We start from the raw sequence: 24,933 nt of genomic DNA, 5'->3' as shown, positions 1-24,933 counted from the left end.
TATTTATGATGATACTGCCTTTTTAAACAGTTATGGCCGACAGGGTTGCAAAATTCGCCTTCATGTCGTTTTTAATTCCCCTTTTTTTTAATTTGTCCTGACCCTAACACTTTGTCTGTGATTTCCTCCATTGAAGCAAGGCAACGACATGACGCTGAGCTCCGAAGATCAAATGGTTATCAGACACAGCGCGCCGCGGAAAATATGTACATACTGTCGGTATTTGTCGCAGCCTGACATAAGATCAAAGGACTGTTACGTTGTTCAGTTATTTATTATGGTTAACGACTGTTGATGATATTTAATATATTTATTACGTGATGATGATTGACGTCAGTTATAACGACGTTATAATAACGTTAGTGATGATGAGCAAAGTGATGGCTACGTTGGCGTTGATGATTTATCACGACATTAATTACGTTCGTGATGAGGTTAGTGATAATGACGCTAACGTAACGTTAGTGATGATAAGCACAGTGATGACTTAAAATTATTATTTTTACCGATGTTGATAATGAAATTGATTACGTTCGTGATGTCGTTAGTGATAATGACGCAACTTTGATGATTATCTATTATTAGCAAAGATAAATTCATGATATTATTCTGATATTGATTATGGTGATGAGGATAACGTAAATGACAACCACTATGGTACCGATTGTTAGAGCAGACATTCCTCTTTCCACCTTATTTTAATTTATAAAATGCTATAAAAATGTTAATATTTAAAAAAAAATCAGGTCTGAGTTCAAATAAAAAAAAAAAGGCTATTTGCGTTTTCCCGCAAAAATACAGCTATTAAAGACAATTTTAATATAACATATACAATATATCTTATACATTTATTCAGGACAATTTATACATAATATTGCAATTCTACCACAATTTAAGTAATATTGATTCCTTGCGTTGGAAGGTATTTGATAAAAAAATAAATTCTCAAAACATTAAAATTAAATTTGCGAGGTAGAACACGTTACCTACGTGGTCCTTTTCCCTGTCCGTTAAAATGTCCTCTTTTTTTATGATAGACTGTGTCATTTTGTTTGGGTCTTCTATCTACAATTGTCCAATCTTCGTCTCCATCAGTAGTACTGTTAACAGTTGTGCTTTTAACATCGTTGTTACCACTATACCCTGATGAAAATTCGTCATGTCTTCGTTCGTTTGAGTGAGTCGTAAGGCCGTCGCTAATTGCACGTTCGTACCTGCTCCCTTGTTGTACAGAAGGGTAATATTTCTTCCTTGAATCGCTTCTTCCTCTCGGATTTCTTTTAAAACCCTTGCTATCGTGCGCTTTTCTCCGTTTATCATCAATGCTGCCATACCCACTTTCCTGACGACCCGATAACCATCTATTTTTATCACGTTTTACATAACCACTACTTTTATCAGGCTGCTGAGAAAATAAATTTTTCTTAGGAATAGTGTTACAGGCATTTTCATGAGTAAAATCTCCTTCTCTGTTAGTGTTAGGTTTTCGACAGATATTTGCATACGAGTTCTGACAAGAGTCAGATTCTGATGTATAAGCTGACGATACGCTGTTTCCCGTGCCAGTCCCAATACTGTCGGCAGATAGACTCTGTAATTCGTCACATAAATTGGTAGTCTTTGTGTTCGTTTTAGTATAATCTTTTGGTTTAGAAGATGCAACTTGCGACCATTCACCTGAGTTTACTAGAAAGAAATTTAAAATCACATAATGTACCTGCGCCATCTTGTACCGTACTACAGAAAGTAACAACACATTTGACATCAACAAATTACATTACTTACATTACCTTATGCATAAACAAATAATTTGTTGTTTCCAGAACTGTGGCTTTAAAAATACTGCGTATAAAGGTCAATTTAAACACAACGTGGAGTGGACGGGTGGTTTCCGTTCAGGATAGATAAAAATCTATTTGGGGGACAAGCTACGCGGTTTTCTGCTTACCGTTCGTCTGTGTAAATTGACATTAAATGTATGTATCGCTGCAAGTGCTCAAACAAATAATAATTCACAAACCTTTAGTTTCGTACTTGTAGGGGTTAGCAGGAGGCCCTTTGGGGTTCCAGCAGTTAGTTTGGTTACATACTGTAGGGGACTGTTTTGGGGTTTTGGAGGCTAGCGATAATCTGGTACCATCTATACTCTCCATAGAAGATAAACGACGATGAAACGGGTGAATATACAGCTTTACATTCATTTCTTCAACATGGCCACCATCCTTTATGTGAATTTTGTGAACATATTTTGTTGATTTGGGTTTTTTTACAATATCCTGAATAAAAAAATCATTAAATATCAGTGATAGTGTAAATATTAGTAACGTTAGGCACTGTATACACTATCAAACTTTATGTGATGTGCCCATATATGGACATGATAATGTCATATTTAAGCATAGCACTACCATATATGGACATATCACATTTTTCAGTTTGATATTGTAGACAGCCCATATATGGATATGATGTCATATTTAAGCATAGCACTACCATATATGGACACATCACATTTTTCAGTTTGATATTGTAGACAGCCCATATATGGATATGATGATGTCAGAGAAAACATAAAGTGACTCATAAACTTAACTTTACTATATATTAAAATATAAACTGACCTTTAAACAATATTGTATAAATATGCCTTTTAAGATATTATTATTCCTAATAGTACTTCTTTGAGGTAATACATCAAGTTTGTATATAGATTTCTTTATTTACCTGGTAAAAAACTGCACAATCAACAACTTGACATGGGGAACTTGACGTCTGCCATTTACTCATCACGTATGGGGATTGTTTAATCCTGACGAACTCAGTCGACGAAAATTTAAATGTAACCTCCTCAATGCAAGTTAATGCTAAGTCATCACCATCAACTTCAATATACATTTTCCATTTTGGTGTATCCTAACAAAAAAGAAATTTTTTTCAAGAAAATCGACTTCATAAATTGTTCTTAAAAGTTTATTTTAAACTAGGGGAATTTAATCGTGCGAATCCAACGTCTTGCAAAGAAAAATCCTTGGTTGTGCAATAAAAAAAAAGAAAATGTTGCGACTAGTTTCGCTGAAGCAAAAAAACTTGAGGAACAAAAATTTGTTGGAGAGAGGGATTTGGAAGATGCACATGAGTGAGTATGCATAAGCTGACTCTTTCAATTTGCCTCCTACTAGTCAAAAGATCAAATCAAAAAATTATTCTGAAAATAATTTTAAGTTTGTTTTACATCAATGATTGTACTTAATTATCAAACAATTACTGTTACCAGGACAGACATAAATAAAAAAACTAATCTTTATGAGTCGGCCAAAAGTGCCTAGCTGTTTATTAACTTACAGTTGCAGTTCCTTTTCTGAAATGATTTCCAAAAATTAATGTCAAAATCGTTGTTGTTGATGCCGGGCTTGGTTCTTGTTTAGGTGTTGACGTCTGCCAAGTATTAGAAAAACAATAATATATATTTGGAAGTATATAGAGCTTTACAATCACATGTTTGCCAAACTTAAAATTAGTTTGGTACCATAAAAATGTAAAGCTGCTTTCAAAGCCAGATTCAGTCCGGCACCCTGAGAAAAATATCGTGAGCGTTCTTTCACATTGCACACAAATTTAGTAATCCAGTGTCAAACAAGATCATTCATGCTCACTGTTGACTGCATAGTTGCCATTTCTGGCATTATTATGCTTTTTGGCATTATTTAGAGGCCCACGGCATCTGGCATAATGCCGCGGCATTATTTAGCCGTTTTTAGCATAATCTGGCATAATTTTGTGTTTTTTGAACAACCAAAAAAATAATATACCACAGAACAAAAATAAAATATTTTGTTTAATCTTGCAATTTAATACATATCACCTTACACAATATCATATCGTACAAAACAGATCTGTTCGGGTTTTCCGTACAATAGTTCTTCCATCCTTTTGTTTCGGACTTAAATAGACTCTTCGGATAGGAAGGCTGCTCGAAAACTACCGTGTGTGCGATATAGGCAGCACAACAAATCCGAAGAGGCTAGCTATTGGCCAATTATGTTGCTCTATTTCAGAGACCATGCAGGTTATTGGATCCCCAGATATAGAGACAATTTAACGAAAACATTATGAAAGGGGTTTTGTTGTTTCAGTTCATAATTATAAGTGGCCGCACCCCTACCCCAACCCTTGAAATGGCAATTTCCAGTAACTATAAGCTCTAATTTTAAAAAGAATTTCTTCTAGGAGAATTTGTTTTCCATATTTCAAATTATGTTCCATTTGCATCGTCGTAGCAACCCTATTTTTCCAAATGTTCTTCACCTCTCAGCCCCAGTAGTGACCATGTGGGCGAGGTAATTTTTATTTAAAATTGAGTGCCATTTCCGCCCATCGAGCAGCTCTATTTTTTCAATTTTTTTTACCTCAGCCCCAACCATGGTGGGGCTGAGGTCATGGAGACACTTAATATATATTTTTATTTCCTATTTTAAATTATAATTGCCATTTTCAAAACTATGATGGGCTAAGATCCTGGAGGTACTAATAAATATATTTTTATTTCATATTTGAAATTAAGTGCCATTTTCGCCCATTGAGCAGCTCTATTTTTCCAAATTTTCTTACCTCAGCACCAGCCATGGTGGAGCTGAGGTCCTGGAGACACTTAATATATATTTTTATTTCCTATTTTAAATTATAATTGCCATTTTCGAACTATGGTGGGCTAAGATCCTGGAGGTACTAATAAATATATTTTTATTTCATATCTGAAATTAAGTGCCATTTCCGGCCATCGAGCAGCTCTATTTTCCAAATGTTTGTACCTCAGTCCCAACCATGGTGGGGCTGAGGTCCTGGAGACACTTTTTTAATATATAATTATTTTGATTTCCTATTTTCAATTATAATTGCCATTTTCGAACTATGGTGGGCTAAGATCCTGGAGACACTAATAAATATATTTTTATTTCATATTTTAAATTAAGTGGCATTTCCGGCCATCAGCATTTTTCAAAATTTTTGAACGACATAGGGATACAATTTAGGCCCTATTTTGTGTCAGTTGGGGTTTTACAAACGTTTATTAGACATACAACCGTTGGTGGCGCTGTTTAGGGCCACATTTTGGGGATCTGGCATTATTTTTCCCAATCTGGCATTATTTGAGACAGGATACGGCATAATTTAAATTTTATCGCTGGCAACGCTGGTTGACTGGCCAAAAGAAAACAAAATTGTACGATTTCATGAAACAAATGGCTTCTTAGTCCATCACTCTGAATCAGCTTTACCATTGAACCCATTTTCCACGATATTTTTCTCAGGGCGCCAGACCAAATCGGGGCGCAATGCAATCCCATGCATAATGTATGTATGGTCCATCATCTCTCATCGTACAAATATTAGGTTTCGTAATAGCTTTTATCCAGCTGCCATACAAGAGTGATGTGACACTTTGTAATTGTTTTTGTTAATTTTTCATTTATCTGTGTTTGTATATCTCAGAACAAACATAATTTCTATTTAATTTTTTTATGCAAATGGGAGTAATTTTCCACCTAACTGAATCAGACTCAATAGCAGTTTCATAAAAAAAAAATGCACATGCTGAAAATTGGAATGTTCCCTAATATGCATTTGAGTCAACCCATAACACACACCAGTTGCATACAAGACCTTTTACCTTCATGTTCAACGGGGGGAAGTTTTGTAGACGAAAGTTTTCATGGCCTAGTTCTTGTATTTCTCTATCAAGTTCTTTTCGATGTCCGTACGAGACCACGCCCATTTGTTCTAAATCATCAGGAGTCAACGTCAGCAATCGTTTTCCTGTGATGTTATTTTCAATAAAGAGATCAGCATAGGATGCTAATTCACCAGGCTGTCCACCTTAAAAAGAACAACACAGAAGTCTCAACTTTGGAAAAACAAAATTCAGATTAGCTAATACTAGTAATCATCAGATGCTCGTTCACAAAGAGTAGTGCGTACACTAATCACCTACTATTTTCAACAAGAATTTTTTCTTTATTTCATGTGTGAAGCAACTTTTATTCAAACTTATATACATATATACTTATAGGCTGGCCTAATAATTATGTTCGGTTTTCCGGAAAGTCTTGTATTCTGATTGTGCGATATTTGGAGAGTTAACTGTACTGTATCCATATAGAAAAACATGTTCCACTACAAAAACAAGTAGAAAAACCATGTCTTCTTGTTCTTCATAATAATATTTATTTCCTTCATAATATATAATAAAAATAATACAGTACCTTTATTTCCAATTTGTTTAACCCAAAGGCAGACCTCTTGATCACTCCATGTATTCACATCATTGTCGGCTTCAGGCCCAAATGGCATCACCTGATGTTCCACCAGCTCCTTCTCCCAGGCTTTCAGGTGCCGCTCTTTCTCCTCCAATTTCTTTTCTTTATCAGCAAGATTGCGTTCCATTGATTTTAATGTTTCTAGAGTTTGCTCAATTTCCAACCTTTTATTTATCATAAAAAGGAGTTGTGTAGTATGATGCTTCCTTTAAGCTCTGTCTACACTATCAAACTTTATGTGACAAAAAAGGTGATGTACCCATATATGGACATGATGATGGCATATCACTACCATATTTGAGAATATCACTACCATATTTGAGCACATCACACTTTTTTGTCAAACTTGTTTGATAGTGTAGACAGAGCTTTAAACATCTGGGTTGGCATTCATAAATTTTGTTTACGCAAATAATTTCTTTATCAAACAATCTAATCAATTTCCTACAGTTTAGAGAATATTACTTGTGGCATGTACAATATTTAAAACAAATAATAGAATATAAAGGTAGAGGGCAGCAAGTATGTATTAAGACGGCAAACTATGTGCATCAGATTTAGCGATGTCAATTCTACTATTTATGTGCAGAAAACAGATATTTTTATCTTAGTTCAGGGAGTTTTTGTGTCTAAAATAAAATAGTGCAAAATTAAGCAAACATTTCGATTAGAATGAGACCAACTTTACATACCTCCATTCGCTCTTTTTCTCTAAGAAGTTATCCGTTTCAGTTGGTAAGTCACCTAAAATAAAAATTTTTTAAATATATTATAACAAACCATAATACCAATGCTTTATAATGAAAGTAGTGTGTTTATGATCAGTTTGAAAAAAGTATGAAATGGTGAATATGACTATATTTGGCATGAAATCTTACCATCATTTAGCATTGAATCCAATGTTTTAAGTATTTCTTGAGAGTTTAATCTTTCTTTTGGATCAGTCTTCCAGCAGTTGGTCATGAGATTAGCAAACAGCGTTGGGCAGGTTGTGGGAATCATCAGCCTCTACAAAGATACAAATATTACTGTAATGCACGGCTAAAAATAATTATGAAATTAAAATTGTTATATTGATAATATTTGTATACCTCATTTTTATCAACAACCATCCATGCAACTTGGATACCGTCAAGTCCTTTAAAGGGTACTTCTCTTGTTAGCAACTCCCATAAAACCTGACCAAAAAAAAAAATTAAATTTCATCAATGATTTTTTTTTCTGCAATAATGCATAAAATTGAGATATACACCATTGGCACAGATCTCGGTATATGGGAAGAGATAGAAAGAGGAAGGACGTAAAACAAGCTCCACCCCTTACATAAGTACAAACAAGGCAATCTTTTGACAGGCCTTGTCAAGATAGGAACTTGTAACAGTCCTTTGATCTATGTCTGGCTGCAATAAATACCAACAGTACTGTACTATGTACATATTCTGTGCAGCGCCTGATAAGGGGCTTGGAAATGACCGTGTGGCAGAGCCACAAATAAACCCTTTGATCTCCAGAGCTCAGCATCGTGTTGTTAGATTGCCTTGGTAAAACTTACCACGCCATAAGAGAACGTATCACATGATTCTGATGCTGGCATGCTTTGGATGACCTCTGGTGCCATCCATGGGTATGTGCCTGCGCAAGTCATCATAGTGGTATTGCAGGCGACTTTAGAGGCACCAAAATCACATAGCTGTGTAGAAAATAGTAAATCAACAAGATGGTGAACAACTAGAATGATTAATTAATCAATCAAAGTCAAAGTCATGATGATCATGTAAAAAATGATGATGAATATAGGCCTAAACAATAACAATACCATTAATAGTAAGTCAAGAAGATAATGATGATTAATTAGGTCATGATGATAATAATTAAACATTTTTTAAAAATTATAAAAATAATATTAAACTAGAATTTAATTCGTCACTTTCACGAATTATAGGTGATCATTTTTATCATTTGAATGAAATTAAAATTTTTAAACATGCATGTACGTTAACATACGATTGTAAAAAGTTAATGTACGCCATCCTATGACATGATGCATATATGCTTATAGTGCTGAGTTGTACCTATTATGTGACATGTATAATATGTACAGTATACTGTATATCCATATACAGTGTAGCATAGGTGAAATTACGGGACCCACATCTTGTTCTAATTTTTTGGTATGATGACGTTGTCAAAATAAACTTGAAGATTAAAATTTTGAAAGACAATGAATTGAGCAAAAAATTATAAGATTTGGAAGAAAATTTGGCACGTAGAAGCGCACTGCGTGCTCTTTGAAATTTGTATAAATTTGACGAAAGAGAAAAAAAAACTACTTAATAATAGTAAATTATCATAATGATGATGGGCCTAACAACATGTTGACCAAGCCTAACTGACACAACATTTATTCAAATTGCGCCAATTTATTTTTCTTTTTTGTGGTTGTAATGGGGCATTAAATATTCTGTAGCATCTTATATATGTTTGTCACTAGATCTTATCCAACAAGTAACTTTTTAAAAAAAATATATTGTTACGGTTTTGCATGGTGAAAATCAATATAATTATAAGTATGTGTAGTAGAATTTATGAAAAGAGCGGTTTTGATCGATAATGCTTCAATCTCATTCAAAATCCAAAATTGGGTCACAATTCAGAATAAATTAAAAACTATTATATAAATTATTTTTCACTTACCTGTATAAAATGAAAAAATAAATGGTTAAATTCAACCAAAAACCCATTGGCTGGCAGCTAATTTGACTATTTTACAGTTTTTTTCAGGTAAATACTTTTTTTTTCCGGTCCAGTTTTTGGCCAAAGTGAACTATTGTGACATTAAAATGGCATATTCAAAAATAAAAAAAAAAAAAAAAAAAAAAAACATTTTTTAGGGGGACGATACAATCTTTAAAAATTCTCTTTATGCATGACTGACTTTCCAACATAAATAAGCCGACTTCCTCTATTTATAGAGATAAGATCGCTTACTTCCTGCCAAAATCTTACCTTAAGTACTTTGTTGCTAATGACACAGTTACGAGATTTAAGGTCACGATGTATGACCTTGACCGGTGCTTCTTTGTGTAAATAGTTCATGCCTGAATAAGTCGGAATATAATAATTTAAACAATTAGATTTGTTATTTTTTTTTTTTTTTTTAACCTTGATTTTAATTTTTATTACAATACTAGTAATAGTTTTTCTTTCCGTTGCAAAAATAAAGATTTTTATTATTATTAACTTATATCATTATTTTTACAATTAAATATTTGTATTATTTCATTACATTTTCTACTGTAAATAATAATCCATGAAACAATATTGAAAAAGTGTATACAAGAAATGAAATGAACCAAATTACTGAAATACTGTACTCTCATGAAAGACAGGATTAGTTAAATAAAGTAAAAAATTTATTTATTTTAAATTAAAATCAAAAGAATGTAAATCAAAATTAACATAAAACATTCAAGAAATCAAAGAAATTACAAAATTAAAGATGTATTTTCCCTCAAAAACATGAAAAATATAGATTAAAAAAATCAGAGACTTTGAATAGGCCATTTTGTAGTTTTACTAAAATTATTCACTTCAATAGAAAAAATAATAATTATTAAAAATGGTTAAATTCAATTCAATTCAAAACGTTTAAATAAATCAATTTTTTCAGGGGGACAATATATCTTTAAAACATTAAATATAACAAATTTAGAAAAAATTTCTTTTACCTAAAGCCATATGTCGAGACCATGTTAAAATTTGTGTAAAATCCAATGTATTGCACTGATTAGATATGTATTCATAGAGTGATCCCTCTTCCGCATACTCTAATCAAATATAACATAATAAAGAAATTTAGAACATAAAAATTATGGTTGATTCACAAAATACTGTACGAGGGAAAAAAAATGTGATGTGCTCATATATGGACATGATGATGTCATATCACTATTATATTTGGGCATATCACTACCATATTTGGGCATATCACTACCATATTTGGGCACATCACACAAATAAACATAAATCAATAATGTTGTTGATACATGCAAGGCTAGTCACATTGGTGACAATTCAACCAATCACATTCTCATATTTACATAAGCGATTTAATATAATTACTTATTCAGTTGCATAATTTAGGTTTTGACAAAAGGCCAAATGTAGAGAATTATTGTTAATTAAAGGACTGTCTACAAACAACTAGTTTCACAAAAAAAGTGTGATGTGCCCAAATACGGTAGTGATATGCACAAATATGGTGGTGATATGACATCATCACAATTTGTTGTCACATAAAGTTTGACTGGATAAATTATAGCAGACTGATATGAGAAACTGTTTTTTACAAATTTAACTTAAATTCTATTTAATTACTCTATATAAGATAAGAATAATCTATTCTTTTTGAAGATTATCAATATTAATAATTATAATGGAATAGCACTTGAGGCATGGTAAAAGCTGGCTTTCTTTACTAAATAACTCACAAACTAATCGATTAATCAATAACTGACCCATTTTCAAGAGTAATTTGAAAAACGATCTTAGTAGGTTTTTGTTAATATTCGTTGGAAGGACATGATTCTATAATAAGATTTTAACAAACAATAGCTCTTCACGACACATTGTAAAAATTTGATTGTTAGTCAATATGAAATGCATGTCATCTAAATCAGAAAAAACATGCACATTATGTCCACAAGCCCATAGAAGCTCATAATGATTTTTGAATATATAAATAAAATGTGCCTATGGCTGTTGTTGGTAAATAGTTTTTAAAAAATCTGAATGTTGAATGTTTTAGTAAATAAAGCTAGTATAAAGCCAGTTTTCTATAGGAAATATATTTACACAAATTAATGTAATAATTTCTGAGTTCCGATTGGTTGAAATATTTTTTGACGTCACAAAAAGTAGATGAAATTATTTATAGGCATGCATTAGCCAACGCGTTATATTCCTGGAATTAGTGGGGCTAATGGAAAACCATATTTAATAACTGTTCATTTTAATATAATATATTTAATATAGTTTCTAATGCATAGATCTGATTTTATGCAGTGAAAAATATATACCGTCATTCATCATTAAATATTAAATATTATGATAATTTAATAATTTTAATAATAAAATATGTTAAAAGTTCCATACCTGTTACAATACAAAAATTTGGAGGTTGGATCACAGCTCCATAGAACTTGACAATGTGCCTATGACTCAGACAACTTAAAACTTGAGCCTAAAAAAACAACACAAAAATAAAGTTGAAATAAACATAGACTGCGGAATAACGAATGTCTTCAAAAAGCAAGTTATACTAATTTTTATTTATATTTAAATTTGAGTGTTGCTTATTATTCTCTCACTAATGCATTCTATCGTGTAAATACTTTTTATTGTACTTCATTATTGATCTTCATATTTCTGGTATAGCATTATTTGATTTTCTTTCAAGGCTAAATAAATCTGAAGAAAAAAAATGTTTAGTTAGGTACCTCTTTTTCTAAAACGAGTAACTTTTTCACAGCTACTTCTTGACCTTGTGAAATCCAATGTGCTCTGTAAACACACCCAAAAGTGCCACTACCGCATCGTTCATAAAACTTGAGGTCGTTGAATTTTATGTGTACAAATGAGGAGGCCATTTCTCGTCTCCTCTCAGACATGCTCTCACCGGTTTCAGAAAATGCATGTACTGTCGTCTGTATGTAGGCTGGCTCAGGGTCTTTCCATAGTACCTATTTCTTCTTCATCTAAAACTGAATGAAAACACAAATGTTTATTAAATGATACTCTATAGGCCTAGCTAGTTAAATATATTAGTTGTAGAGTACTAGAGTAGCCTTGTCTCGTCTGCTACTACCAAGTAGGCTATACTATACTAGGCCTAGCCCTACTTACTACTACTAGAAAACTCTGTGTGTGTAGCCTAAAAGTAAACTGTACTATTAGTATAGTAGTGTAGGCCTGGCTGGCTCTATACTACTACAAGCCTACTAGAGGGCCTAACCTAATAGTTAGTATGGGAATCCAATAGTATTACTCCCGTCTAGACTAGTAGGCCAACTACTATAACCGGCCTAGGCCTAGCCTATATTATAGATAGCCGGTTCGGGCCTACGTTAGGCCCATACAAATACAAATTAGTTACAGAATTAGATAGGCTATATATGGCCCACTAGTACTACTACTAGGCCTAGCCTAGGCCTACTAGCCTAGGTAGGGAGGGCCGGCCTACTAGGTAGGCTAGCCTCGCCATTTAATTAGTGTGAATGTTACTATAATAATAAGACTTACACCTAAATATTAAAGTATATATGTCGGCCTTTCCCTAAGGCAATTACCTTTCTACTTCAAAATTGTACCTTTGTGAATAATTACAAATTTTAAATGATTTTTTGTTTCATTTTTTCCTGCGCTGGTTTTTTATTTTATTACTGTTTTATCCAGCTTTTCGACTCGAGCAAGGCGCCCTCTATACTCTCAGATGTGTCAACTTTTACTTTAAAAAATATCGCAAAATAATACTTATAACAACATTGCGCAGTTTGGATCCCGCAGTTTATTTTGTTAATAATATAGTTACAATTACAGTAATTAAAACACAATAAATAGTAAGTTAAAGTTAGCCTATGGCCATTTGCAAAATACTATTTTGCAAATGGGCATGATCGAGGCGTAGAATGCGTCTCTTGAATGTAAAACTCGGACTAGATGCTGTTGAAACACGACAGTTATGTCATTTTAAAAATCTCTCTAAAGCCATACTTTCTTCTAAGTTTGCAATCAACTGTACAGTGATGCATGCTCAACTACTAACCACATTTGTACACATTATATTCTAAATTTCTAAATAACATTTTAAATGAGTCAAAAGTGGGTGATAGTTTTACAAAAGGAGCGGAAGCTATGCCTATAATAAAATACTCGACAGACTAGTCTTAAGTCCCAAAAATGCCAACATTACACAAAGGTCTTGCTTTCCGACAACGACCTCTATAGTAGTCACCGGTAGTGCGCCCGAATAAAGAACAATATAACCAGATCGAATACGGATTCGGGAAGGAGTAGTCAGGAGGAGTCATCAGAGAGAGCCTGGAGAAAGGAAGAGAGAGAGACTATCTTGGATTATAATACTTTGATATTATACTCTACTTTACCTGAGAAATTAATTTAAAACCAATTATTTATCCATGCTTTATTTCCCATTTCTTACAATAATTGTTCATAATTAAGTATAATGTATTTTATTAATCTTTATAAATGTACACCCGTATCATCTAGAAATGTAAAAGTAAATCTCTAAATATCTTTTTTTCTCTTAAATTGTATACGTGTTAATGATTCTTCTCTCCTCGATCCAATGTTGTTGTTAGAATGCAGTCAAACGTTCCTCATAACTCCTTCATACATTTAGGGATTTTGTAGCCCGTCTCTGAACCTTTCCCAAAGCGATATCTTTACTGTATTGTGGAGACAAGACTAGACAGACAATTCAAGATGTGGCCTAACTAGCCCCATAAACACTTGATATTAACAGATTGATATTCAAAACATCTCTTGATGATGATACAACCAAGCACCCGATTTGCTATCTAACAGAATTTTCTATAATATTCTTACATAAAACTTATATAGAAAACGTGACACAAAATAAATTGCTCGCAGATTGAAACGACCTACTCTAGCCATGACTGACCTTCAGACAGGGTTACCCACTCCCCTCAAAATCATCTCGATCAGAGCCGCTGTCGAGGCACTTTAGTCGGTCCACTTTTCAATTAAAAAATTGATTATGACTAGTGTGGTAAGTTACGATTCGTTCATAAAAGGCACAACAACGGTGGACGGAATCTTCTTTAAGGAGAACCAATCCTCTTTCTTTTACGATACCATTTTTAGAGGCAGCGATTGTACAAAATGCGTACCGTCAGTACATGAGCTTTTCCTATGGCTGTAATTAAAGAAAAACAAATCATTATTTCTGTACGGTATTGCAAAATCGCGTAAGGTTCGTGTTAATTCATTGCACTTTAAAGCGTGGTTCCCACTAGCGACGCAACGCAAGGACGTAACGCAACGCAAGTGAATTGACCAATCACAAGCGATGGCTTATTCGCTTGTAATTGCTAACTGTCTATAACTTCGCTTGTCATTGGTTAAAATGCTTGCGTTGCGTTTACGTCCTTGCGTTACGTTCTAGTGGGAACCAAGCTTTAGTTGTTTTGTTTTCTCTTCTGAGAATCACTTTCTTTACTAGATATACTTACACCCAGTTGTCCAATTCTCCAAATTACTCGTCAAGCTGTACAGAAATACTGGATATGTACTACCCCGCTGAGCTTCCCACACGCATCCTAACGTCTTATCAATGGCAACCAGCCATCCTGTGTCTACCGAGCACCCACCGTAGTGAGAATTGATGTACCAGGTACGCGAATTCCTTTATAGTATACAAACATTACTAAATTTTATTTTACAATAAAAAAAATGTGTCCAAATAAGTTCTTGTGGTAGGCCTATTATGGTTATCTGTGAAGAAGCAAGGCAAGCGTAACGAACGTGTTGATTGTGACAACGCAAAACATTTTACGACTATTGATTTTCTCCAGCTAATTCTTAAAATATAAAATGCTGTAGGCTACCGTATAAGTGAATTTCGGAAAACAAACATTGTTAAAATAATTTTAAAAATTCTAACCAATAATGAGTTTCTGATTCCCTTCAGTTCTTTCGAAGGAAAAATCCCTGGTATAGGGGGGGGGGGGGGGGGCAGACAATTAACATAAGTGTAACATTCTTAGCACTATAGAGGAACAACGTTGGTTGGTATACATGCGTATAATATTATGTTTGATTGCACTTACGAATGACCATTTATCCCGAAGTAGTTGATTGCGGCGCTTGTCGTTAAATCTGTCCACGGAGAATCTATTAGATTACTAACACTATACCACGACGTAGTGTCTGAATTAACTCCGTTGAATACCAAAGAAATGAGCTCTTCAGCTGATGCGGAATACAGCGTTACTTTTACCTGTAGAGTTTTAGAGAAAAAAGTTTATGCCTGTCTTCCATATTAGCGAATATTCATGAGTTCTAATTGGTTGCACATTTTGACGTCACATATGAAAATAATTACTACGTATGCGCATTAGTCAACGCTTTCGATTCGCGCAAATGAATTCGTAGGTATTTTCCACTAGGCGAATCTGTTCGCTCACAAGCTGTTTTACCTTTTGTAGGCCTACTTTTTATTCTTTTCTGTTTTTTTTTCCCGTTTATTTCCTGGATATACAATTTTTACCGTTTAAATCATGTTATCGTTGTATACATTTTACACAGTAATTCAGCTTCGGCTGCGACAGTGATATGAATAAAGAAACTTGAAACTTTAACTTATACGCATGCGTGTTTATGATTTGGAACATAGAAACATGAATACGCATGCGCATAGCATGACACTTTAGATTCGCACGAACAAATTCACTATTATACTATTCACACGTTGTGAGGCATTGAATTATTAATTCGATGTGATATAGAAATTGATTGTTTAGTAAAATTCAAAAGGAATCAACATGAGAAATTGTACAAACTATTTTCGAAGATTTCTTTAGATTGTTCTCGGCGTGAGGTGATTTCCCGAATGATCGTAAAATCAAAACGGTACTGGGTTCTTGTCACCAACTAGTCATCCATTCATAGAAGTACTGATGTAGCCTATCTGTATGGTATCATGCAGTACACACCAATCGTCATGCAGTACACACCAATTGTCATGCAGTACACACCAATCGTCATGCAGTACACACCAATCGATCGTATGCAGTCAAATATTAGACGGCTGTAAAAATAAGGCTATTCAAACATTATACTACAGCAACTCGCTGTCTACTACTACACCGCACGTGCTTTATAACTAAAATGGCTTGAAAAAACTATTAAAGAAATCTTGGAATATATAGGACGTAAAGCATGTGCGGTGTAGTAGTAGACAGCGTGAGTTGCTGTAGTATAACATTTGTATAGCCTTAGTTTTACAGCCGTCTACTAAACGTCACCTGATATTCGATTTTGTCGATAGGTTTACGCAATATTTGACTGCATGACGATTGGTGTGTACTGCATGACGATTGGTGTATACTGCATGACGATTGGTGTGTACTGCATGACGATTGGTATGTACTGCATGACGATTGGTGTGTACTGCATGACGATTGGTGTGTACTGCATGATGTTATGTTTGGTGTGTACTGCATGACAATTGGTGTGTACTGCATGACGATTGGTGTGTACTGCATGACGATTGGTATGTACTGCATGACGATTGGTGTGTACTGCATGACGATTGGTGTGTACTGCATGATGTTATGTTTGGTGTGTACTGCATGACAATTGGTGTGTACTGCATGACGATTGGTGTGTACTGCATGACCATTGGTGTGTACTGCATGACCATTGGTGTGTACTGCATGATAAATGTGAACTGAAGGCAGAGGAGGCGTTCCATAACCCGATACATGACTAACTACGACTTTTAGATATGGAAAGTTGAGAAAATTTGTTACGAGTACGGTATGAGGATAATTATGAAAATTAAAGATGTAAAACATATTAGGCATATAAACAGTAATGTTTGTTAGTATAAGCAATTTTATGTTAATTAAGATATAAGGAAGAAAAGCAAAGAGATTATGGAGCGGCTGTACCTGAATATCGTGGACTCTAGTCAGAACTGACGTTTTGAGAAAAAGAGGTTTCAAAGTTTGATTATGTCTTACAAATCAAAAAATCCAGGGTAAACAATAATACTCAAGAATTATGTTACTAATACTCAGTCAAAGTTGACACAAGTATTGTAAGGTTAAAATACTAGAAATTTAGGCGATCTTGTCAAAAGGTCAAGCGCCTTCAGCCTGCCACGTTTCGATATTCGACTAGCAGCGAACAATCCAACCAGAATGACTTACGCGTGCGCGTATTAACACTGGCAACAATCTCAAGATATCGTGTGACGTGTACACACAATTTTATTGTGACCTGTACACACGATATCTTGAGAATGAAATGGTCTTTACATACTTGCTGTACTTGTAACGAAGCCCATTGTTCAAACTTCTCATTTAATCTAAAGTTTTGCGAAGACAAGAGTGAGGCAGCCGTATCAGTCTGCGACGCACCAGTTCCATCAACATACGCAGAACGCACAGATACTCCCGTTTCTGCTACTCCTTTGAATATCAAATTCCATACTAAGAATGCAAATAAATAAATCGGTTACTTTTTTAGAACTGGTAGAAAATATGTGCGTTATTTGTCGATAAATGCCGGAAAATGTTATTTTATATAATTATAAACAATACTGTACATTATAGTTACATGTGAGGCTTACTTTGGAGGCAAGTTTGTAGTAAGTGTGTACCGTATTTACGACATGCTGAACTCACCATAATTGGAGCTATCATCCCCAGCACATCGGCACACACGAGTAGACTCGCACGTTACGCCATTATACACGCTACAAATGTCACATTCCTCGTAGTCCTTTCATTAAAAAAAAAAACAGATGTAAGTTACCAATGCCTGGTTGGAATCCTGGAAACCTTTAGGAATTCTACAAAATATGTAACTGGTTACTCAAAAATCTTGAATCAAATCCAGTAACTACTTTTAGTTGTGTTTGATGCAAGGAAGTCCCTCTGCTTCTTTAATCCATGCTCATAACACAGTCTGCTAAATTAAATAAAGGCAATCTAACAACAGGGCACTGAGCTCGTAACAGTCCTTTACTCTTATGTCTGGCTGCTACAATTACCAACAGTACTGTAATATTATTCTCCGCGGCGTGCGGTGTCTATTAGGATGTGAACAGATCGTGTCGCAGCCACAGATAAACCCTTTCAGCATCCTGTTGTTAGATTGCCTGATAAGACAAGCCAGTGGAAGTCGTGGTTTTACCGCGTTCCTTGTTATGTAAAGCGTGGTTCCCACTGCGATACAACGAAACGCAACGCAACGACGTATTGACGCAAAGTGCTGTATATTGCGTAATCACAAGTGGAAACCGACGACGCAATAGTGCTGCAAACATTGCAGGCTTGATTTCACGCAGGCGGGGGAAAATACAATTATTGGCAGGGCATTTTCTTACGTTGCTTAGGTTGCGCTAAATCAAAATCTTGATAAATAGACTCACCTGTACTGTTGCTTCATAATTAAACTCATAATACACAATATCATCTGCAGTAACTTGGTAGTTAAGAGTTTGACCCTTTATGACGTTATTCAAATGACAATTTCCGTTTTCTTTGTCATATGTGATTGACCAGCATAGTTCTTCTTTCTGGCATGACGTAACGCACGCAATCGCAGATGGTCTCTGTACACTGCGTATCACGTGGCCTGGTAACTTCCAACCAGGTTCTACCTTCTTCATTGTGCTCAAGCGTTTACACTTTGTTGTAATGACAAATCGATTATCGAAATAATCTGGAAAAAAAAATTAAATACCAAATGAGAAAAATATTATTGACATAGGAATATACAACTTCGTAAAAAAAAGAAAACAATTACTGTAATCCCAGATTATGGGATGGTATTATTATATATTATAATTATTATCAAACAATATTATGTTTTCACTTAACATAACACCTTTTTCTAATATTAAGCCCGATATTAAGCTCTGTCTACACTATCAAACTTTAAAAATATATGAGTTAGGTGTACTACGAACTATTTGTTACGGTATTCCAATCTCTACACTAAAGCTTGGTTCTCGACGCAATCTTCGCAACGTAAGAAAATGCCCTTTCATTGTGTTTGCCCCCGCGCCGCCTGCGTGAAATCAAACCTGCAAGTTCCCACTTGTAATTACGCAATACTTTGCTGCGTTGCGTTCTAGTGGGAACCACGTTTTAGTGGGAAAAAATCCTATTTTAGTTTGATTCTCCGTTTTGTATTATTTTTTGTTGTACAGTATAATGAAATATTTATTCTGAAATAAAGTGATAAAATCAAATCAAAATCAAATATCACTACCACATTTGAGCATATCACTTTTATATTTAAGCACATCACACGTTTTGTGTCAAACTAGTGTATAGTATACAAATAATGAATGTTTATGAGTGCAATGGTACAAATAATGCACGAGGTGAATGATGAAAGGTTATATCAACGAGGCAAAGCCGAGTTGATATAACCTTTCATCATTCACCAAGTGCCATTATTTGTACCATTACACGAATACAAAACATTCATTATTTGTTTTATATAACATCTAGACGTTTTTTTTTCGTACACAAAAATGTTTCAAAAGTACTATTTAACGATCGTTGAATAGTGCGTACTATTGCACGCCATGTGACCCACATTCGTCCAATCAAATGACAGGAATTTATATAGGTGTTATATAATATAGTATAGTGTAGACAGAGCTTCATTCAATACCTTCATGAATTGCGATAATTGAATATGTCCTAAATCCTGTACCGCCTATCGTGTGACTTGACCCAACAACGAGGTCTTCAATGGAAATAGAATTCACATATTCGACCTGGGAACTGTGGTTCGAGTCATACCGGATCAACGACTGGTCAAATTTGAATCCTATCATATCGCCAACTTCCACGGGAATCCATTCCGATATCGGCAACTCATGTGTATGGATTTCGTTGGTAGATGAAACCGCTGGTAACAACGTTCTTCCTATTACCTCAAATTCATTAGAGCCGCTGGTGGGTCGCCATACTAGTCCAAGAAAGCTTGTTGACACTGATGGATACCATTTCCAAGCTTTGACATACCCAGGGCAAGTAAATGGGCCACCAGAAAACACCATGGTCCAACCGTTAGAGTCTAAATGTTGTCTATCCGTAAGGACGTCATTATTGGTTGCTGTACTACAAACACACCTATCTAATTATGAAGAAAACAACTATTCAAAAACAACTATCTTAAAGATGTTTTTTTCTTCTGAAAAATAATTTTTACATTTTTAATAGGCCTATGCCATTTTAATGTCACATAATAGTTATCCATTTTGAAAAAAAAAATTAGATCGACAACAAAATTATTTACCTGAAATAACTGTAATTTAAAGCAACAAATAGTCAAATTGGATGGCAGCCAATGGATTTTTTGTTAAATTTAACCATTTATTTTGTCATTTTATAAATGAAAACATTATTTTTTTTTTCTACAGAAGTGATTAACTTTATTAAAACTACAACATACCATATTCAAAGTCTGATTTAATTAATCTTAATTTTTCATATTTTTAGGAGACAATACAGTACGTATTACAGTACAGAATTGGCCCTCTAGGGGTCAATCTGTTTATTGTTAGATCGTCATTCCTTCTGAAGAATCAGCGAAACTGTCAAGGTTAGTTCATACTAATTGTTGGTTTGAAAACAGAACATTTCTAATAACCTATTACTACAAACCAGATGAACATTTTCAATCAGTACTAGATATACTAGATAGATACTAAATATTTGATATTTTGAGACTGACAAAACGACAATTTTGCATTTTGTTGTGGAAAAACTATTTTGTACTAAAAGATTGTTTGATATGTCAACGAATTCTCTACAAAGGTATTAAAACAATTAGATCTCTTAATGTATGCTAGAATAATGCTCTCGTCGTATACTGAATGTCTCTAAAAGCAGTAGTGAATATAGCGTCCCTTATTTTAATGAGCAGGCCTATATGCGAAAATCTGTTTATAGCAACGTGTGTTGAATAGTTGTAATTTTCTTGTTGCTTGGGTTTGCAAATATATGTTCCTTAACTCAAAATGTATTGTCGATGGTGTTCTATATATTTAATATTATCATATATTTGATATATTATTATATATCAAAGTATATTTAGCATAGAGTTGGCGAATTTTTATTTTTTTTTCGTTTGTACATTTTTTTTGTTTTTGATATGAATAAAATATTCCGAAAATGCCTAAAAGAAATTGATTGATAATGTCGACACAATAACGGCACCCGAGGCCAGTTTTATTTCCAACAGATTTCAAAAAGATTATTAAAATATCAGAAGCTTTTATTATCATCACCATGAGCGCGTAATTAAAGTCCAACTAGACTCGTAAACTGACCGTAATTACCTTTGGTGGCGGCAAAGAGGATACTGTAGACGAACAATACAGTGTACTTCTTCATCGCTTCCACTTAATTTCACTGCCAATTCAAGTACGTCGACCAGAAATCTACATCGTTAAAATTACATTACCAAATCAATATATTGATTTTCAAATATCCAAGTACACACATCAAAAGTATTTATAATTGATGAGTATGAATAGAAAGAGTACAATAACTGTAATTTATTATTATTAGATAATAATGAAGTAATGGAAGCCCACATGATTTTATCTTTTAAAGTATTATTAACAAATTTGGATTCATTTTCAAACAATTGTAATTATATCCAAAGCTTTAAACCACAAATGAATGACAGGTAGATGTCGTCTAACAACGTAGAATTCGCCCGGCAAGCTAAAAGACAATTATCACAAACAAACAATTAACTCATGTAAAGACCTTCTGGTGATCAAGCTTAAGACCTATGGTGATCGAATTTTTGCAGTTGCAGCTCCTAAACTGTGGAACAATTTTCTTATCCTATTAAAAATGCATCCTCTATCATAGTTTTCAAAACACTCTTAAAAACCCATCTTTTTTCTTTTTAATTTCTTTTTGTTTTTTTCTCTCAGCGCTTGGGACGCTATATAAATCGAAGAACAGTACATTATTACAATAAATAAACAATGTATTTAAAAAAATCTGTTAGGAATTTTTCCCATCTTTATTCAGATAAAGAGAAAAGTATAATAAGTTGAAAGAAGTACCAAATGATAGATTTAAAAGGTGAGAAGGACTTACTAATTAAAACAAAGGGGAAAATTCTCTATACTCAGGAGAATCGAATTTAGATGCTTTTCTGGGATGCAAGTCTTCTCCGCGGAGCGCGGTGTCTGCTAAGGGGCATGGAACTGATAGTGTCAAAGCCACATATAAACCCTTTGATATTCGGAGCTGTCCAATGCTATACGTGTACTGACAAGGTTATTTGTCGGGAAATAAAATGATAACCATGATAGCAGTTTTAAAACAGAATACTGAAATAAAAGTTTTTTTCAATAGGCCTAGTCTAAGTTACTTAGTTCAAATACTGTACTGATCTGGACTCCCTAAAATAGAAAAAGTGCAAAAACAGTAAAGACAATCTTAAAAAATATAAAAAAAAAAGAAAAAAAGACAAAATAATTTTAAAAGAAAATGAGAAAGAAAAAAAAACTAAAAAAAAAAGAACTTTTAAAAAGAAGAAACGAAGAAGAGGAAGGAAACATCAATAAATCAATTATTTATAAATTTTAATGTAACACACACGATTTTTTTTCATAAAACTGTAAACAACTAAATCGATATATCTTAAATTATAAGAACTTAAATCGATATATTTTAAAGTACTTTGATACATACATCTTAGATTGGGATTAATTTGGTCATATTACACATTTATTTGTTGTTAATTTTTTGGTTGTTAGAATTTAAAATATATTTACAAATGATATCAGTAGAGTAGGAGAAAAGAATAGATAGAAGATATTATGGAGCGGCCAGTCCAGAAACACTAAGAAGTATTGTAAACATTTCTGTAAAAATTAAGCGATCTTATCAACGGGCAAGCGCCCATGTTTTCCCAAGTTTCGATGAAAAACAGCTAAAGGTTCTTGCGATTAACTGTAAATAACTCTCCTCCCACGCACACACATTCACATGCTAAACAAAAGTGATTACTTTAGTTTTTATTCCATCGTTTACCGAATTATAGAGACGAAGACATATTAAAATTACAGAAAATTGAGACATTTGGAACAAAGATGAAAGAAAGAAAAGCTGGCAAAATATTTTGAACAATGCCTTAAAATAATGTTGCCATGAGACAGAAACTTACAATGAACGAAAAAAGGGGGAAAAAAGACTATTAACTACTATTATTATGAATAAGCCAACAATAAAATAACAATCAGTACGTTACCTATGTCTGGAGTAAACGGAAATACATCTTTCGGTATTGTATCCAGTATCCACTCTGATGTGTGATCAATCGCCAGGCTGTTAACGGTAAAAAGGAATTGTGGGTTTGCCGCATGAACGCGATCGACAATAAAAACACGTTAAACGTTTAATGCTTGTCTTATTTCAGTTCGTAGCGCATTGTGAATTGCGTTTAACGAGTAAACAGCCCGAAAATAATTATCGAGGACATTTGCTTATTATAAGCATCATCATAGGAAGGCAACTAATACTGTGTTTACAAATGTGCTATATAATCAATGAAATTAAATAAATTCTTGTAGGGGCACTAACGGTACTCTATTTTGTATAATAATAGGAAATTTAAAGTAATAAATTATAGTTTATACACAGCACAAGTACTTTCTTTTAACTAAGGATGTGGTATATAAATGTGGGTAGATTTCAGAGTAATAGAAGGGTTAGGATGAATGGTATATTGTTTTTACAGGTAATTAAAACGGAATGTTAGTCAAGGGAGACACTTTATTAAAGTTCCAACCACAGTAATTGACAATGTATTTCTATAGACCAACGGGTATATCTAATAGTGGAACCACAAAAATGTAGGATAGGCTAATTTCTAATTGGCAACCAATGGGAATTCAGAGTGTTTTCAGTTGTTTACTAAGATGCATACTAGCACACTTCATTGTTAAATTAGCCGTTCGATAGTTGTACAAACTTTTCAATCTTTGGATACTTTGAATCTCAGTACTATTAATTTTCCATATCATAGCCTTTGTTCCATAATAGGAATCGTTCAACCTTCATTAAAACGTTCATCTTACTTGGAGTATTTATACAACGGTTTATTGTATCATTTTGTTTACTGTGCGTATTTCAGTACATTTCAAGCGAATCTGTAATCAATTTATTCGAGACACAATTTCATTTATTGTTCTTCAACGGCAGTTTCATTAATTTTACTGATATTATTAAAATGGCTCCAACAAGAAGCAAACGCTCAGCGCCGTATGATAATTGGTCAGTAGCGAAACTAAAAGGTGAACTTAAGAAACTAATACTGTGTTTACAAATGTGCTATATAATCAATGAAATTAAATAAATTCTTGTAGGGGCACTAACGGTACTCTATTTTGTATAATAATAATAAATATAAAATCAGAAAAAATAATTACCACGTCCAAAGCCTTTGATAATGGTCTCCCAGCGTTTTTTTGTCCGATTCAGTAGATTTAGGCCTACCAGTAGATTTATTAAGCCTACTTTTTAAAATAATAATTATAGGCCTAATAATAATATCCTGGATTTTATAGCGCCTAATGTTGTGAAACCTCTAGGCAATGAACATTATTACCCCGGTCATTTTTGCATCAAACACGTAGGGAAACGACAATCCATGGAAATATAGGCCTACTCCCACGTATTTAAATTTAAAAGAAACGAACTATAATGGCCTACGCAATCATTGATTTGTTTAAACAAATGGATTCAGTACTGTTATTGAGTCACGAATTAATATGAATGAATTATTAATGATATATTAA

At 33.7% G+C, this 24,933-nt stretch overlaps 2 protein-coding genes across 3 annotated transcripts; both read right to left on the bottom strand.

Moving 5' to 3' along the window:
- Window positions 1–794: 794 nt before the first annotated feature.
- LOC140058716 (mitogen-activated protein kinase kinase kinase 20-like) lies at window positions 795–12,760 on the bottom strand. Of its 2 annotated transcripts, none has more exons than XM_072104472.1 (15): window positions 12,662–12,760; window positions 11,813–12,076; window positions 11,469–11,556; window positions 10,043–10,141; window positions 9,321–9,412; window positions 7,867–8,004; window positions 7,406–7,492; window positions 7,193–7,322; window positions 7,007–7,058; window positions 6,261–6,478; window positions 5,669–5,874; window positions 3,343–3,435; window positions 2,725–2,913; window positions 2,021–2,276; window positions 795–1,686 (listed from the first exon to the last, which is right to left on the bottom strand). In XM_072104472.1, the coding sequence occupies exons 2-15, from the start codon at window positions 11,981–11,983 to the stop codon at window positions 983–985; spliced, it is 2,523 nt and encodes an 840-aa protein (XP_071960573.1). In that variant the 5' UTR covers window positions 11,984–12,076; window positions 12,662–12,760; the 3' UTR covers window positions 795–982. The 2 variants fall into 2 exon arrangements, with proteins under 2 accessions (XP_071960573.1, XP_071960646.1); XM_072104545.1 differs by lacking the exon at window positions 12,662–12,760 and adding an exon at window positions 12,615–12,661.
- A 118-nt stretch (window positions 12,761–12,878) lies between these two features.
- LOC140049939 (uncharacterized) lies at window positions 12,879–23,433 on the bottom strand. Its single transcript, XM_072094894.1, has 9 exons — window positions 23,385–23,433; window positions 21,448–21,549; window positions 19,773–20,240; window positions 18,517–18,809; window positions 17,768–17,864; window positions 17,403–17,572; window positions 15,185–15,354; window positions 14,588–14,760; window positions 12,879–14,271 (listed from the first exon to the last, which is right to left on the bottom strand). Exons 2-9 carry the CDS (start codon window positions 21,500–21,502, stop codon window positions 14,216–14,218), a joined length of 1,482 nt encoding a protein of 493 aa, XP_071950995.1. The 5' UTR covers window positions 21,503–21,549; window positions 23,385–23,433; the 3' UTR covers window positions 12,879–14,215.
- Window positions 23,434–24,933: the final 1,500 nt, after the last annotated feature.

This window comes from Antedon mediterranea, chromosome 1 (genome assembly GCF_964355755.1).
Source record: "Antedon mediterranea chromosome 1, ecAntMedi1.1, whole genome shotgun sequence".
In the NCBI taxonomy this organism is placed as follows: Eukaryota; Metazoa; Echinodermata; class Crinoidea; order Comatulida; family Antedonidae; genus Antedon; species Antedon mediterranea.
This window is presented reverse-complemented; position numbering and strand designations above follow the sequence as displayed.

Coding starts and splice junctions, on each gene's coding strand:
- LOC140058716 (XM_072104472.1), bottom strand. CDS start 11,983: ATGTCTGAGAGGAGACGAGAAATGGCCTCCTCATTTGTACACATAAAA. Junction 10,142..11,468: donor AAATTTTTGTATTGTAACAG/GTATGGAACTTT, acceptor ATATTTGATTAG/AGTATGCGGAAGAGGGATCA. Junction 5,875..6,260: donor TAAACAAATTGGAAATAAAG/GTACTGTATTAT, acceptor GTTCTTTTTAAG/GTGGACAGCCTGGTGAATTA.
- LOC140049939 (XM_072094894.1), bottom strand. CDS start 21,502: ATGAAGAAGTACACTGTATTGTTCGTCTACAGTATCCTCTTTGCCGCC. Junction 20,241..21,447: donor CCTCTTTGCCGCCACCAAAG/GTAATTACGGTC, acceptor CTTCATAATTAG/ATAGGTGTGTTTGTAGTACA. Junction 18,810..19,772: donor AATTATCGCAATTCATGAAG/GTATTGAATGAA, acceptor TTTTTTTTCCAG/ATTATTTCGATAATCGATTT.